At 36.3% G+C, this 18,523-nt stretch overlaps 1 protein-coding gene across 3 annotated transcripts; it reads right to left on the bottom strand.

The window, feature by feature from the left end:
- Positions 1–5,952: 5,952 nt before the first annotated feature.
- LOC106401602 (translation initiation factor IF-2) lies at positions 5,953–9,668 on the bottom strand. Of its 3 annotated transcripts, none has more exons than XM_048756910.1 (8): positions 9,503–9,668; positions 9,052–9,101; positions 8,561–8,693; positions 8,422–8,476; positions 7,974–8,331; positions 6,839–7,891; positions 6,600–6,746; positions 5,953–6,516 (listed from the first exon to the last, which is right to left on the bottom strand). In XM_048756910.1, the coding sequence occupies exons 2-8, from the start codon at positions 9,076–9,078 to the stop codon at positions 6,082–6,084; spliced, it is 2,208 nt and encodes a 735-aa protein (XP_048612867.1). In that variant the 5' UTR covers positions 9,079–9,101; positions 9,503–9,668; the 3' UTR covers positions 5,953–6,081. The 3 variants fall into 3 exon arrangements, with proteins under 3 accessions (XP_048612867.1, XP_048612859.1, XP_048612863.1); XM_048756902.1 differs by having other exon boundaries at positions 7,974–8,334; XM_048756906.1 differs by having other exon boundaries at positions 7,974–8,334; positions 9,052–9,096; positions 9,503–9,643.
- Positions 9,669–18,523: the final 8,855 nt, after the last annotated feature.

Here is an 18,523-nt window from a genome sequence, read left to right on the forward strand (position 1 = left end):
TATAGCCACAAAATCATGTCTACAATCCCTAATTGATCGTCTAATTTGGAAAGAATACAGATTAGATTTACACCATAAACATTTCAAATCCAACAATCAGTAAATTGTTAGCAAAAACTAATCAAGACACATAACCTATTGTACATTTTGTCATATCAAAATTGTTGCATAAATCGTATTGTTGATTTTTAAATCGGAAATAAATCATTCGACTTCCCATAAACAATCATGTCATCATAATAATGTAATATATGTATATTGGAAAGGAGATCCCTTAATAATCACAACATGTATTTATCAACACTCTGGGCTGATAAGGAAAATGATAAGGATTTATCAACATTCGTCTTCTCAAATAATTCCAATTGATGAAAAATAACATTATTAGTCTATTAAAATTTATTGAGATTTCTTAATCTCAATGTCTTGGTGATTAAGTTAAAGGATTGCATTAATTTATTATGGATTTTCCTTTTGAATTTTATGTACTTCGTAATATCAATAAATTATGATTTATAGCGATATCGTGCAATATCAATCCGTTTGAATTTATGTACTTCATAATATTGTTTCGTTTGAATCAATATTGCGCAAGTAATGACATGATTATGATTTATCATTCTGATGACCATTATCATAATGACATGATTATGATTTATAATGTATTATAGAAAATAATAACCGTCATTATTTCGGTCAAACATATTAATTGCATACCAAATTTAGTTTGAAAGAGATTGAGATGGAGTATAAAACACGTAGAACATGTATTATATAGGTCACTAACTTTTTATTATAACATATAGATTGCTGTACAAAGCATATACAAATGGACTAAAAATGATTATCATAATAACAAAAGTTTGATATACAAAGATCATAATTATAAGTTATGACATATAGATTGATATATAAATTTTTAATATTAAAAACACGTACAAAATATAAAAAAACGTTGAAAAGTTCAGCATGGTCCAAGAGGACTGACATGTTGGGGTGATATACAAAAGTTATTAGTTATAACATAAAGATTGATATACAAATTTTAATATTAAAAAAAAATTAAATTTTACTTAATGACTTTTGTAAAGAATAAAAAATTATAAATTTTGACACTATATAAAATCAAATGTAATAATATAATTATATTTAATATTGTTGTATGAATTTAGAATTCTAGTTGGAGATGATATGTGATAATAGTACACCAAAATATTATTTAATGTCATGGCTTCCACAAGTTGAGATCTACTGGCTTCCACACTTCGCTCTTATATAAATATACATTACATCAAACTGGTCGAATAAGGTAAGAAGGCTAATCAATAATTCAAAATTACACTATTCATAACATCTTTACCATGCATATAAAATGAAAACATATACTATAATGACTTCGTAGGTTTATTTGGCAATGGCATGACATGTAATTAGCCTAGGGAAGAGAGGGCTATTTAATAAAGGGTGTGAGGTGCATTGTGGTGTTGACACCTAAGAAATGACAAAGTTGCTAATCATACATGAAGGTGAGGTTTATTTTTTAAAATGCACCTCAAATAATAAAAAGGGGAGATATATCTTGCTGCATGAAAACTTTAGGAAATTGGAAAAGAGAGAAAGACTTAAATGCTGCAAAATTAGTTGCAGATCTAAAATCAAAGGTGGATAACCTCTATTCGGATGATGATGCCACAACAGAAGAGATATGGGCAGTTTTGAAAGAACTTACAGAGACTCTTATGGCAGAGGAACAATTTTGGAAACAGAAGAACATAGTCTTCTGGCCCAGAGAGGGGGACTTGACCACCAAGTTCTTTCATGCTATTACCAAACAGAGAAGATTCAAGAATAAGATTATGAGTCTTTTGAATTTTGCAGGCAGTCTTGCGGAGGACGAGGAAAAACTACGACTTTCAATCCAGAACTGATTGACGAGGCCCTGGCTAATGTCACGACAACAATATATGACCGACTAGATGTGGATCTTACGTCCCTTGTTTCAGAATGGGAAGTTAAGCTGGCTCGATTTGCAATGCACCCAGAAAATACACCTGGACCTGATGGACCCACATCATTATTTTATCAATAATTATGGGACATTGTGAAGGATGACTTAACCCGGATTCTTAATGAATTCTCCTTCGATGGAATAATGGCCAATGGGCTCAACGATGCCAATATCTGTCTCATCCCTAAGAAAGAAAAACCAAATGAGATGTTTCAGTTTCGACCAATTACTCTTTGCAATGTAAGCTACAAGATAATATCGAAAGTCTTATGTGGAAGATTAAAGAAAGTATCACCGGATCGAATTTCTGAAATCTAGTCTGCCTTTGTTGCTGGAAGTCAAATATCTGATAATGTATTGATAGCACATGAGGTGTTTCAAGCTCTTCGTATAGATCCCGGTGGAAGAAATAGGCATATGGAAATAAAGACATACATGAGCAAAAAATTATGATTTTCTAGAATGGGAATTTATCAATGCGGTCATGAAGAAAATGGGTATTTCAGCCTTATGGATTAAGTGGATAATGCGATGTGTAACATCGGTGAAGTACCACGTCCTGTTCAATGGCCAACCTAGAGAAAATATAGCCCAAAACAGGATTGCATCAAGGAGATATTTTGTCTCCTTTCATCTTTATCTTATGCACAGAAGCGTTCGTTATCACTCTTAATCACACTGAGAATCAAGGTAAAATAGCGGGGATGCGCATGTCACGCGCTAGCCCTCTGGTATCACACCTTCTCTTTGTTGATGATAGCTTGTTTTTCTATAAGAAGGAGCCCCGTGAATGCGATAAAATCATGTAAACACTTAGAACTAATGGGAAAACTTCTGGATAGTGTATTAACTTTGAAAAATATTCTTTACTCTTTGATAAGATGATACCGGGACAGGTAAAGGAGGTGGTCAAAACTCAATTGATCTCACAAATGATGGGGGAATGGGAACTTATATTGGTATTCCTGAGGACATCAGCGGTTCGAAAAAGAAGATGTTTGCTTTCCAAAAAGAACGCTTGCATAACTGGGTTAATGGCTGGACATGTCGATGGCTAACAAAGGGAGGGAAAGAAGTACTGATAAAAGTCTATCCTACTGGCTCTACCTATCTATGTAATGTTGACTATGCTTCTACCATTGAAGAAATGTGAAAACCTATCTAGCACCATTGCAAAGTTTTAGCGGAATTCAAACTATGTCGATCAAGTGAAGAGGGTGGGATAGGATTCAAGATGATTTATGAATTCAATCTTCCCCTACTAGGTAAACAGCTATGGTGATTGGTGCACTTCCCAGATTCTTTGCTAGCAAGAGTGTTAAGGGAAAAAAATTTCAGATGTAGTTCGCCTTTGAGACTAAACAAGGATGCTAACCTTTCATATGGGTGGACGAGCATAATGGCGGAAAAGCCATTAATCGTTATGAATCAGGCAAAAGGTACACTCTGGAAATAAAATTAGAACTTGGGAAGACCTCTGTCTACCAACGATCCCAGCAAAGCCATCAAGGCCTATTGCACCGGTGGTACACCCAATGTTTTCTGTAAGTGAACTAATACTAGGAAGTCCAAGAAGATGGAACACTGAGTTGCTAGAAAATATATCAATCCGGAGGACATTCCATTGATCCAATATTTGGCCATAAGCCAAAGATACCATCAAGATGATTATTGTTAGAGCTATACAAAGAATGAGATATATATTCTTAAGTGAGGATACTGGATAGCCAGAAACCTTCTATTGATCAATAGGGATACGATGGAGACACAAGCAGAACCTAGCATCACAAAACTCCAAGCAAAGGCTTGGAAGATTAAGCTCCACCAAAAATCAAACATCATATTTGGCAAGCAATATATATCTGGACAACTAGCAGTGACAAGCAATTTGACACATCGTCGTATGCGATGTGAAAATCATTATCCTCCTCGATGTGGAGCAGAGGATAAAACTATAAATCATGCAATTTTGAATGTCCCCAAGCTCTACAGACATGGGCACATGCAGAAACCCAACACCACATGTACTGTTTCCTAGTGCAAGCCACTTCACGAATATGTATTATTTATTCTGGCGGAAGAACGATATTCAAGATCATGAGCTAGATAAAGATCCATATCCTTGGATCATATGGTACATTTGAAAAATGATAAATGATAAATTGTTTAGAGGAACAGACATGGACCCATTGGAAATTATTCGACATGCTGAGTGAAAATGCCATACTTGATTTGATGTGAATCGTAAACAGGAGGACCCGACGGAACCACAACGCCCATAACAAGCAATAATCTCTGAACGATGTATGATAGACACATGACGCACTCTTCAGTGGTTATGGATGGACATGTACAAATTCCAGAGGAGTAACTCAGCTATTGGGAGCAAGAAACCAACTGCGAAGAATCTCACCGCTTCACTCAGAGCTTGAGGCCCTTTCATGGGCAATGGAGTGCATGTTACAACATTCGACGTGTCAGATTTTTGACACCGATTATAATGATCTAGTATTAATGATTCAAGACCATGGAGCATGGCCTAACTTTTCCACTGCCCTAAAAGAGCTGCTGAAGCTGAAGAGTACATTCATTGAGTTCTTGATTGTTTAATTCCTTTGATCTCAAAATATATCGTCTGATCCAGTAGCCAAGATAACAAGATCTTTTTACAAGAACTTGTACTACATTGGTTGTTTTGATCCAGTTTGGTTTTCGAAACCACCTAAAAACTTGAGTAATAGAATAGCCATCTGAAGAAAAAAAACATAGATTAACATAATAGTAATATGTTCTCTGATGGTACTGATGCTAAAAAGTCGCACGCTATTGACCGTGTCATGCTACCATCTTCATCTTCGCTTCCTTATGTTAACCTAATGCAGACAGACAGGCGGATGATTTGGAATCTGGTGAGATTAGAAATGATGATTCAGTGAATGTTAACATTGAGGCTAACTTGGTTGTTATTGAGGATGATTCTAAGAATCCCACTGATAAGGTAATTACTGGTGTCTCTAATCTGCATGTAACATGTTATACATAATACATAAAAGCATATATCTTAATAATTTTAACATTTAAACACCCCCCCCCCCTCCCCCACCAAAAAAAAAGTATATATCCTAATAATTTTGGTGGATGAAACGAGCTCTTTAGAAAAGGTTTCTGTCTGTTGCTTTGCAGTAAAAGCAACTAATTCAGTGTTGCCTTTATTTAGGTTAGCGACAAAAAAAAAGACATTGAGGTAAGGAAAATCTCGTAAATTGGATCAGATCCGTCAGAGAGTATCCACTTTAAAATTGCAATGATTTTATGATATTTGATTGATCGCTATAATGTTTAGGATAAAGCAATAATTTAAATTTACTATAGCGATCAAACTAAATCGTAGTACCCTAAACTTTCCAACAGAACACTAAATCGTAGTAACCTAAACTTTCCAACAGAACCCATTAATCAATGTAAATCTTTCCACAAAAGAAACAAGAGACATCGCGAGGAGAGCCAGCTGATCCGTCATACTCGATATCACTTGAACACACTTTCTTTGACATGTTCAAGAAACCCGAATGCGCTGAACATACAAATCCTAATCATTTCAAATTATAGTTTTTTTTGTCATCTAAAAACCCATGAAAGTTTTATGTTGAAACCTATGGTTTAGAAGAAGAAAACACTCAACGTTTATACTCAATTACACTCTATATATGAGTAATTCTGAAAAAGTGAAACATATAGATGACTTTTGATATATATATACATCATAGTTCGTTCTTATATTAAAATAAGTTTGAAAATCAAGAAAATTTTGCCGGTCACACATTATCCATATACCCTGCTATGTAGATAGAAGAAATAAAAATCCAACGTTAGAAAACTTCAAACGCTTTTTCAAGTTACATTTGATATATTAGTAACTTGTAGTTAGTAAATGATGGAGTTTGTTGGTTTCGAGTAATTTTCATTACAAATTGCTCGTCAAAAAATTTGAAATGTATGAAACTTCCTGTAACAACAACAAAATTATTATCAGGGTAAGATCCCTAATTGAATTGACAAGGGTTTAAAGATTTTCAGCACTCGATTCTCACAGCTCCACTCTCAGAGGAAACGAACTTAGGTTTCCTAATGACTGCCTCCATGCACTGAATCACATCTCCAACTCTAAAATCATTCCACTCTCCCATCACAAGCCCACACTCGTTCCCTTTCCCTACCTGTTCCACGTCTTGTTTCTCCCGTTTCAGCGACGCACACGACCCTTCAAACAACACTTCCCCACTCCTTAACAGCCTCATCATCCCGCTTCTACACACCCGACCATCCATCACTTTGCAACCAGCTATGCTCACTCCATCTTCCTCACTTCTCCTCTTTCCCAACACCTTGAAAATGCTGAGAACTTCAGCTTCACCAGCCACCTCCAGCTCCGATACCCCCGGTGCTTTCTCTACGATCAACTTCCCTATGTCTTCGAGCAGATGGTATATCACACGGTGATGGAATACCTAAGAGATCAGATCACCATTGGTTACAACGTTAAAGCGCTCTCCACAATAAAAATGCCAAAGCAAGAACATAAACCATATACCTTGACGCTGGCTTGAGCCGCGGAAAGATTACCGGAACCTCCACCCTTGACGTTAAAGGCAACGATACACGCGCCGCAAGCTTGTGCCCTTTCTAAATCAGAATGAGACACTGCTCCTACTCCACTATGAACAATGTTCACAAAAACCTATCCAAACAAAAACCATAAGAAAACAATCACAAACACATAGAGCCAATAATCAACAACCACCAAAACAGATAGGTTTTATATTTAAGCACCTGTGGGCTATTTAACGTTCTTAGCGCGTCAGCAACAGCCTGTGCAGTTCCTTGCACGTCAGACTTCACTATTATGGGTAACTCAACTCGAATAAACCCTTCTTCAGACTCGGCTTCTTTCTTCTCTGCTTCAGCTACTCTAGCTTCCTCTGCTTTCAACAACCGATCTCTTTCATATTTCCTTTTCCGCCCTTCACTAAGCATCTTCGCTCTTTCCTCTGACTCCACCACAATGACATCGTCACCAGCCATCGGAAGACCCTTAAGCCCTTCAATCTCAACAGGCATCGCTGGTGTTGCTCGGTCCGTTTGCTTACCGGCCATGTCCCGGATAGCCCTGAGTCTTCCCCACTGAGACCCAATGACTACGTGATGACCACTCACCAAAGTCCCAGCCTTTACAATAATGGTTGCTAACGGTCCACGGCCTTTGTCTAGACGAGCCTCCACCACATATGCCTGAGCTGGTCCTTCCACACGTGCCTTGAGGTCCATATCCACTGCTTCAAGAAGCAGAGCTTCTTCCAACTTGTCTAGCCCTGTACTCTTCATCGCAGACACCTCAACAACCTGAACGTTCCCTCCAATATCCTCAAGCTCTATCCCCTCAGCGGCGAGCTGGTTCTTGACTCTTTCCGGATTAGCTCCCGGCTTATCGCATTTATTAATCGCAACCACAATCGGAACATTCGCCGACCTAGCGTGCGCGATGGCCTCGAGCGTCTGTGGCATTACACCATCATCAGCAGCAACCACCAAGACAACTATATCAGTAACAGCAGCTCCCCGAGCACGCATCTCACTGAAAGCGGCGTGACCAGGCGTGTCTAGGAAGGTGATTGAAGTGCCGGAGTCCGGCATGCCCACCACGAACGCACCCACGTGCTGAGTGATCCCACCTGCTTCTTTTGCCGCCACGGAGGTGTTTCTTAAAGCGTCTAACAGAGAGGTCTTTCCATGATCGACATGGCCCATTACCGTTACAACCGGAGGCCTTGGGAGGATCTGCGATCCTTCTGTAGTGTGCTGTCTCTTTACATTGATCCCTATTTCCTGCAAAAGAAGAAGATCTTAACATGAATTTGCCCCTGAAAAATCCATGACCTTGGCGCTAGAGGTCGAATCACTTTATTACCATTGCAAGAAGCTCGGCGACATCTATGCTGATTGCGTCGAACTCGGAACCAACAGTTTCCCCAACATTGAGGAGAATGCTCTGCAAAACCGCCAATGACTCACCAGTACGCTTGGAGAATTCAAGTAAGGTCATGCCTTCAAACACGTCGACTGTTTTCTCAGCCAATCCCTTTGCCAATCTTTGTAGCCTGGGAGGCACATAAGGAGCTTCAACGGGTGGCTTATCAGTTTTCTTCTCCCGTTTTGAGAACTTTCCTTTCGTTTTCACAGTCTGCTTCTTGAGCTCACGATGGCTCAGCTGACGATCAGGATCCTCTTTTCTTCTCGCCAGTGTTTCTCGGCTTGCATGAAAGCACCTGCTGCTCAAAAAACACAGGACAGTGAACATTTCTATAGAATAATATATAAGAGAGAAGGATTAAAAAGTGTAGGCGAATGGTTAATACCTTATGGATGTTAAGGTTGGGAAAGATTCATGGTTAGGCGAGCTGAACCCGAACCCTAAAACATGAATAAAAGTGGTCTTTATCCATTTTCAACAACGTTAAAAGGAAATCTTGTAACCATCCTTTTCACTGTGCTTACCATTAATGTACCGAGCGAATGAGAAAGCAACACTTTCAGAAGTGCTTTTGGAAAACGTAGAGGAAATATGTCTCTCTGTAGATGCTGGTACCCGCGGAAGAACCAAACCTCTTTTAAAAGAGGTTTCAATGCCCTGTAAATACATCCGTAAACATATGTGAAAACGCTAATAAAAATGAGACCGAAATGTACAAGAAAATCACTTAAATCTTCAACCAACAGTTTGAAAAAGGAGTAGCTTAGACAATGAACTGACTAAAACACCCTTCACGTTCATCCATGGATAAACACATACTCGTAGGCTTTAATGTGGCAATGAATAAAGAGAAACAGATCGAGAACCAAGAATCCAACATCATACATAACTACGACATATCCCATGGAGAAAAAAAGAGTTGTTTGACCACTAAAATTAAGTAAAGTTTAAGCAAATGCCAGAAAAAAAATATGAAATGGAAAGCTATAATCTTTTTGCACGAATGAATGATTACCTTCTTGCCTAAGTGCCTCAACGCCATTCATACGCCAATCTATCTCTGCACTGAAACAAAACCCTCAATTTGGTAAGCATGGAAATTTTCATTTAGAAACAAAACTAAATCAGAAGCAGAGATAATCAAACGCATGTCCTAAAAGAATCTTCTCGACCCAAAACCTCTAAGCAAAACAACTCCTAGTTACAAACTGGATTATTTGTTATCTGTTGGAGAAGACAAAGTTTCTTTTCAATTGTTTTCTAACAAAGGAGATATACAGAATCCTTTGGGGGGTCACAGTCAGATTGCACCATAGATTGACAATTTTTAGTTCAATTCGTGAAGTAATATCAACGATGCATATTTCGATAGTAACTTCGTTTCGGCAAATGAACAAACACCTTGCGCGCATACAATCTCGAAGAAACAGAAACTCAGAAAGAAACAAGCGCAAGTGTTATCTAACCTTGAAAGCTTCGATCCGATTACAGGGAGTATCTCTTGTCTTGTGGAGTCTTGTCTCTCAGACAATCGTGGCAGATTCGGAACTTAGAAGCTGAGAAGAAAAAGAATCCTCGGGAAGTAAGAACAACAAAAAAATGGAAAGCACAAATATCTCTCTTTCTATTTGGGCTTTTAGCTCCGCTACACTTAAATCCATTACATTCTTAAGCCCAAACAAATATAAAACAAAATCCTTTCCTTTCCAGTTTGTTTGGGAAAAAAAAACTTTTTTTTGTCAATCTGGAAAAAAAAAAGACAATATGTGGAATATCCCCGATTAAGATCCAAATTTGCTGAATACCCATAATTATGGATAACTCAAAAAAGAGTAACCTTTTGATACTGTGCGGACGAAAATGCCCTTATGCTTTGTCGAAAACAAGTAATATATTTACATAGCAGGTAACAATCTACATACGAACTAACATATCCGCTAATAATTTCAGTATCATCTAACAATCTATGTATCAAACAAATGTATCGACTAACAAATCATATATCAGTTAATGAAACTATTAACAATTAATTAGTTATCTATTAAATAGTTCCAAATCTATTTGTAACAGGCTAACAGCTAACACTTCATGTATCGATTAAGAATCCATTAAAATCTAAATAATAGCAGGTAAGTAATAAAATACCTACTAACGTATATATTATCTTAAAGTTGATTGTGATTCGAAATTGGAAACATTGGAATTGGGGTGAGATAATAAGATTAGCATTATGAGTGTCAAAAGAATCAGAATAAAAAAAAAATAAAGTTTCATATTGAATTAGAAGATGATTTGAAGAATTTGTACGAGAGATAAAGAGATTAGAACACATAAAAGGGAGAAGAGAGATATAGAGATAAGGGTATTATAGTCATTAAAAATATTAAAAAGAAACAAGGTTATATGGCAAATTACATGGGTTTCTGGGTGTATCTACGCCAATTACTCAAAAAAAAAACATCAAACGATTGATTATGGGTGCTCAGTCCGTTTTGGTTTGGTTTTCTTCAGAATTTTACCATTGTTCTAAAAATTGGTCTACGGCAACTCGGTCCTTTTATACGTGATTTTCTAAAAATCTGATTTATACGATTTAAATCATTTAAAACGTATTAAATCGATGTAAGATAGTCTTTATTTATTATTTTTTTACATCAAACAGCTATTCTATTACTCAAACTTGAGGTGGCCTGGATAACCAGACCGGAATAGAACAACCAAAAAAATTTAACTCCTTATAGAAGGATCTAGCAGTCTTAGCTAAAAAAAAATCTGAAATTTGATTGCGCGCTCGTGGAACATGAGTGATGTTGAAATCGAGGAAGCATATATGTAGCGTCTCTATCTTCTCCAATTCCGTCGCAAAGCTTGGCCAAGCATGAGGCTCCTTTAACATTGCAATCAGCTCCTTACAGTCTGTCCCAAAGCTCTGACATGTTGAGTACTGAAGCATATTCTCCATCGTCCACCGCAGTGCTTCTACTTCCGAATGTAAGGCTGATTCGCGTCGAGTGAAATTTCTTATCCCCATGAGCTGAGTCTTCCCACTACTGTCCATCCAAACCCACCCACATCCACTATAATTGGCAGAGGCGGTCCAAGATCCATCTAACAAGCATATATTACTCAAGCTTATGACTTGGGGATTCTCCATATTGTTATCTTGTTCCACTGGTTGTACCACTTCGTTCGCATCAAACCAGGCCTGACATTCACTTTCTGCATATCAAACTAACTCCAAAGTTTCTCTATCTATCCCCCTGAACAGTTTATCATTCATAGCCTTCCAGATATACCAGATTATCCAAGAAAAATGGTCCATGTCTTGTTCCGGCTCAATAATATTGTTTTTCCTCCAAAAAAGAGAGTCAATATTTGTGTAGACACTTGATACTGGAAATACATCTAGACTTGTTGGAGTTGCTGATAAAGACCAAAGTTGTAGAGCTGGCGGGCATTCAAAAATGGTGTGGGTTACAGATTCTTTTAAATCTCCGCATCTTGGGCAGTAATTATCGCATCTTATATTGAGTCTAGCTAAGTTCCTTGTTACTGCCACATGACCAGTTAACAACTGCCATATAAGATGGCATATCTTCGTAGGTGCTTTTGACTTCGAAGAAAAGGCTTGAAGCTTGGTGATACTCGGCTCTAAGATCCCCTTCTCTTCCTCCGTCTTTAATAAGTTTTGGGCCACCCAATATCCAGATTTAACCGTATATTGGTCATTCCTTATGTAGCTCCAGCATTAGGTATCACGACGATGAGCTGAGCTAATGGCCAAACTTCATATGAGCGGTATGTCATCAAGATTGACATAATTTTCCAAAAGTCCAACATCCCAATTCTTCGCTGCCTGATTAATGAGATCGCTGACTCTCATATTGGGATGCATAACTGGCGCAACATCCCAAAATAGTCTTTATCTATTAAATTAAGCAATAGTGTTAGTAAAAAATCACAAATGTTTCTGATTTTTTTTTTGGTATATTTTTTAATTTTGATAATTTATCATGATAATTTTATATACACCCAAAAACTTCAATATTTTAAATAAATTAAAAACATATATAAAATATATCAATAACTCGTTTATGTCTAAGCTTCGGAGTCGCTAGTCTTCTCTTAAGCGCATAGTTACCGCCTAGCGATTTCTTGAACATTGAGTTTTACTATCTTTAAGTACATGATCAGTTTAGAACCACTTGTGTTCAAATCAATTTGGGTTTGCTGGGATTTTTAGATTTTCTATATTAGCTGTGGTATGGACTTGCCAGTCATAAAGATAGGATCAGTCTATGTCCACTCCTTTAACCCATACTTCCCCGTGCAGCGTCGCTGTTGTGAGAGGCTAAGCTTTAAACTGCTATTGTTTGTAATCAGTTCATGATCTTATGTAAACATGGTTAAAAGCGGTAGATAGCCTGGTTCCTATAGGCTGTGGTCAATAAACTGGAAAATGACTATTGTTATTGGTACCATATTAAACCAAATGCAAATAAACTCAAGGCGGCTGGAAGGTCAGCTAGTTAACCAATTGTGCCAATCTACATCACTTTGTATAGGTTGGAAAGAGCTTGAAGAAGCAAGCCCCTATCAGAGCAGAGAAAGCCATTGCGCTAGCCTAACTAGCTAGCATTTTTCAGCGAGCTCTTGACAAGCAGTTGTTATGAGCTCTTTCTTGTTTTGATTCAGAAGATGTAATGCACTAGTGGATCGAATAGCCATTTTTAGTGCCCACAAAGTGCATGTGTACTTGGTTAATATAAAGTATTTGTGCTTCTATTTTCAAACTTTTAGTTAAGTGAATTCAACAAATTTCCAACCAGAAAACTGAGATTATATAGTACAAACAAATTGGTCAAATGAATTGGGTGAAAATATGTCGGCATCAAACCGTAACAACTAAACATTTTAGGTCGTAAGTCGTAACAAAAAAATTCCATCCTCAAACTATTGTACTCTACTCCAAATATTTTTGGTGTCTTTCCAATGAAATCCTCGCATAATATTATTTGATTATTTGCTTCATGTGGGTTTTATTATTTATTCAAGTCCAAGCCAAATAAATAATTAGTTTCACGCTTACGGTGAAAACATTATAACAATAAGAAAAAAGAATTAACCCAGGAAGACTTTAGTATAAATAATGGTCGTTGTAAAGAAGGCAAATCATCTTGAAATAAGTAGAACAAAAAGATAGATCAAGAGAGATAATAATTAAGAGACTTTTTGCTTTATAGTCTTGTGATATTTATATTTGTTCATGACAATTTTTCTTTTGATGATGAAAATTGTGGGAAAAGATTTCTACATGAAAGCCATTTTATGAGAGTTATATTATTAAATTTCTTGTATCTTTTCTCATTCATCTAACATCCTCATATCAAAGTTCGTATATAAATATTTATCAGAATTAAAAATATTAACAAGTGGTATTAAAGTAATCCATGTTGATTGCAAGTACTAGCTAATTATAGAACACTAGGTGCTGAGACCCCGCGCAAGCGCGGGGCTGGTTACTTTGGATATTCGTGGGACGATATGATTTACAGAATGTTGGTGTTGTTTAAGATTTGTGTAAATTAAAGAATAAAATTTATCGGAAATAAGACAATAAAATTGATCCTAGCTTTTGACGATTAACTCAAGTTAGAGACATCTCCCAAAACGGAAGGAAAATTCAAAAAGTATAATTAAGGTAAAATATAGAGAATGTGAAAAATGCCTAAACATGAAACAGAGAGCGTAAAACAACGGAAAGGGAAAGAGAAGAAGATGAATAAGCTTACGTCAGGTATATGAAATTAAAAAGACATATATTGTGACAGCGCAACACCAACTTATTTGGGGGTCCATATCAAGTTATCAACTCTGTATATATCCGTTGTTTGAATAAATACTCAAAGTTTCAAACTACTTGCACTACAAAATTATTTTATTTTTTCAAAATACACATTGTTTGCTAGTACTTGTTAGGGAGCTCAACGACCGTAGTAGCATATATTAGAGCTACACTAATCTTCATCGCTAAGATCACACATTGTCTACATCCTCAACGTTAGGATATTCCAAGTAACACTTCTCCTCGTCTTCCTCGTCACGGGTTCCATCTTCATCTTGTAAACTCCAAATAACCATCTTCCAAAACGCAGCACTCCACTTGTCTTCCCTCTTCTGGCTTAGCGGTGGTCTGTGACAAAATCCAGCCGTTGGATTAAAACAGAGCTCTTATATTGGCTTTGTGGTTCATAAGAGTTTCAAGAATGGTGAAACTGGAAGCATCGTGGCGAGTGGCTCCCCTTCTAAGGAGATCTGTCTCCTGTGTGAAATAGTTTAACAAAACATAAAGATTAAAATAGTTTAACAAAACACAAACGAAGGTTGACGTTTTTACATTATAAAAAAAGTAATTGTGGGTTTAAAATGTTTGGGCTCAAATTATGTTGGGCTCTATGTCTAAAACATGATTTGAACTTAAAAACTGAAAATAAAAAAAACGTTAGGTTATCTTCTTTTTTTTTCTCCGTCGTCGGGACAGCATCACCTGTGGGATCTCTGGCATGATTAGAGCTTAAGTTTGTGAGATTGAGGAGCGATAATAGTGTGATGCGTTATTGAAGAGGAGTTTACTTACATCAGTTATTAGGCTTCATCTGCATCATTCCATTGTCGTTGGTCCTGGGTGCTTCGTCGTCGTCGGAATCTGCAAAAGAAAATGTTTTAATTTGTTAAGTAAGATGTCTTTTATTTCTTTTAGATTCGGTTGCCAAAAACATAATTCATTCAGTTTTCCTGTTTTGTTTGGAGATTGCAGGGATGAAACCGTAGATCGCAGAATCCTGTAAGAAAAACAGAGAAAAATCATTAGTTGTTCATAAAAAAACCCATAGACAAAACCAAAACAAAAAGATGAAGACACGTTTCATATATGAACAAAGAATAAGCAAAGCAGAGTTAAAGTGATAAAAAATAAGTTAGAAACAATCATCACCAGTTCCTCAAGGAGGAGAATGGTGATGCCCATAAACTCTCCATTCTTGTTAATGTTCCTGGAATCCTAGAATCGGATGAGCCGACCAACAATGGACTGAGTGGACCTTCCAAGGCGGAGAGAGTTGAAGGTTGAGTAGGGAACGGCGGCTGGAGGAGCTGGATAAGTCATTTTCGTGACGAATGTGAGAAAGTAAAGCGATCGGAAAACTGAGAAAGAAAAGTTTGAGACAAGATGGAGCTTTTACCTCGAGGGATTCTATATATATGAGAGCTCTGATGGCGTTAGAGGAGAAACTAAGCGTTTGGTAGGCGCAAAACGTGCATAGAGCCTTAAAGATCGACCATAATAGCTGATTGCCGGAAGGGGAATCGCAAGCGACGAAGGAGATGGTGAAGATGGGGGCTTTCCTAATCTTCTTAGCTTTGTCCGTATCACCACTTTGGGCATATACAAAGCCTAATGAACAGAAAATCAATAAGCCCAAAGCCCACTTTTTATCGAAGTCCATTCGTTATCCATCAATTAAAAAAAAAAGTGGTGGGATCCACAATATTATATTAGTTTCCGACCTTTATAATATATATTAGTTTCGGCCATCAATGTACAAAGTATCCTTTGGTGCAGTGGTGTAATTGTGGGTGTTTATAGCTTAATAACCCGGGTTCAAACCACATATTTGACATTTTTTCACACTTTTAAAAAGTGGGACCCACAGACTGCTGACGTGTCGCATCAGGAGGAGAGAAACTCTCCTATTATATAATAGATTAATTCTAGGAGGATTTGAGATGAAGAAATTTGATGGTAAAAATGACTTTGGGATGTGGAAAAACAAAATACGGATCGATTAGAGATACAAAGTTTACTTTTGGTTTTAAGAAAGACTTTATAGTCTTGACAAAATCTGGAAAGGAAAAATAAGAATTAGATGCAACGGTTGATCAAAAGAAGGCTGGCACAAATCTCAGAGAAAGAAGCTTGTTGGAAACATGCATACATGATTTTATTCTAAGGAAGTTCATGTACAAAACCACTGCATTGGGAATGTAAAAAGCAAGAATAATGTCAAATCAAGTCTCTTCTCTACATATCTTCTCTACATAATCCAGTTGAAGAAACAATCTCTTGCAACAAAATGGAAGAGGACAGTGTAGGAGAATGTAGGCATTTTTCTAAAACTAATTACAGACTTGTAGAGTCTCGAAATTACCATATCAGATGAGGATCAAGCAATTCATCTATTGTTAGGAGTTCCAGAAGTATATGAGCCACTGGTTCGCACACTCAAATGCTAGACTGAGAAAGAAACACTTACCTTACACAAAATTGTAATTTCAGATAATTCCAAACAAGCAGAACTTAAGAAGAAAAGAATACTTAATAGAAGTAGACCAACTTCGGAAGGTTTGTAGGATGAATAATTCGGATAAACAGAAAGGAGGCTAGATAATGGTCATGGAAACTCCAATAACTAGAGATGAAGATCCAAAAGAAAGGGAAGGTTTCACTCAAAGCAAAGATTTGATAAGAATGTTGTTTTATTTGTGGAAAGGAAGACTGTTGGAAGCAGAATGTCCATAAGTTAATAACTACCCAGCGAACATTGTGATTATACCAAGGCAACCATTAGCAGTCAAGATACACTCAAGGAATGAATCATGGATTTGGATACTTCATTCCATAGTAAATCTGACAAAGAAGTCTTGTTTGAAGGAGTACGACGTGGGTATTGTATTAATGGATAATAACACTCAAGGAAGCATCAAGGGAATGAGAAAGATTTGGATTGAGAATCCAATTAAGCAATATTCAGCTATCTGACAAAGCGAGATCTAAACAAGGCAAGTTGACTAACTATCATTGCATGGTTATACAAAAAGAAAATCGGGTCTATGTAAATCATATAAAGAACATATCATAGATAGAATTCGTCAAATCTTTGATCGTAAATTTTGACCAAGCCAAATAAGGAAACAAAATTAAGTGCCCAGTTTAGTGAGCAAGGCCACAAAGTGCTATATCAAGGAACGTTCAGCTTTCATTTTTCTCTTATTTTTTTGTAACACATAAAGCTTTCATTTTTTTTCTCACAACTCAGAAAACAATTCTTAAAGATAATTCTGAGAATGAACAAATTTATGGAAATAATTTCGAGAAGAAAGACTGAGCGAGGAGAAACGAAGGAGCTCTTCGACCGTATGAACCGTTGAATCGGTGGGCGTTTTTGGTAGGATTGACATTTGGGTTGCGTGTGTTGAGTTGGTGGACCTTGGATCAAACGTTAGTCGGGTTGGTGGACATTCGGTTGTAGGTGTGTTAAATCACTTCATAATAAGGAAACTAGTTAAGTTGTAAAAATGGATAGACTTCAATTAGTGACACTTTAATGAATCAAAGTAATGGAAAAATAAATGAACAAATTTTTATTTGAGGAAATAAATATAAAAAGAGGAATGACGATGAATAATCTTTTTAAAAAAATTCACTTGTTCCTCATCAAAATTTAGAAAGAATAAATTTCTTCATAAATTCATCTAAACATGAGGAAAAGAAAGAATTTTAGTGGGGCCTACATGTAAGAAATTTGACAAAATTTTCAACATGAGTAAAAAATTAGAGGAACAATGAATTCATCATTATTTTCTTTTTTTGAAAAATTGTATTTTTTTTAAACAGTACTGTTATTGTTGCCTACAATATTTATGGCATTTAGTCTCGAGTTTACCAAATAAAATGTTGTTATTTTCTTATGTTTACTTGATACAAAAATGTATTTCAAAATTTCAATCTTGTCTTCTAAGATTTCCAAATGTAGTTGTTTCACCAAAACCCTAATCCCATAGAATAACCATTTTTGTTATACTCAACTCTTTTGCTCAAAGGGTTGCGATTTGAACAACTCACCAATTTTGTTAGGAAAAAATGTATATTCAAGTTTACAAAAAAAAAACTCTTAATATTTGAACAACTCACCAATTTCTGGATGAGAACAAACCATTGTTTTTTTTGTGCAATTTTCTCAAATAGTCCTTTTAAAGTTTTTGTCACAAAATAGCTCTCAAAAAATAAAATGATCAAAATAGTTTTTTTTTTTAATTTTGAAAATTTTAATTTTAATTTTTTATTTTTTAAAATTTTAATTCATCCCAAAACCCAAACCCTTAACTCTAAATCCTAAGTTTTAGATTAGTTACCTTAAGGGTATAAATGCATATTTACCCTTCAATAAAATCTCTTTTGATCATTTTACTCTTCAGAAATCTATTTTTGTGAAAATAAACTAAAAAAGGCATCTGAGGGAATTTCTCTTTTTTTTTTCTTTGATAAGTACAGACCATTGTTTTTTTTTATTCATTTCAATTCCAGTGAGCTTTGTCAAATTTATTGTAACATTTGTTCAACTGAGATTAGTAACAGATTTCGCAACTTCTTCCTCTGTCAGTCAACAAATATAAGCATAGAACTTTAGAAGAATAAAACAAAAACAAAA

The sequence above is a fragment of the Brassica napus genome, chromosome A2 (assembly GCF_020379485.1).
Source record: "Brassica napus cultivar Da-Ae chromosome A2, Da-Ae, whole genome shotgun sequence".
Classification (NCBI taxonomy): domain Eukaryota; kingdom Viridiplantae; phylum Streptophyta; class Magnoliopsida; order Brassicales; family Brassicaceae; genus Brassica; species Brassica napus.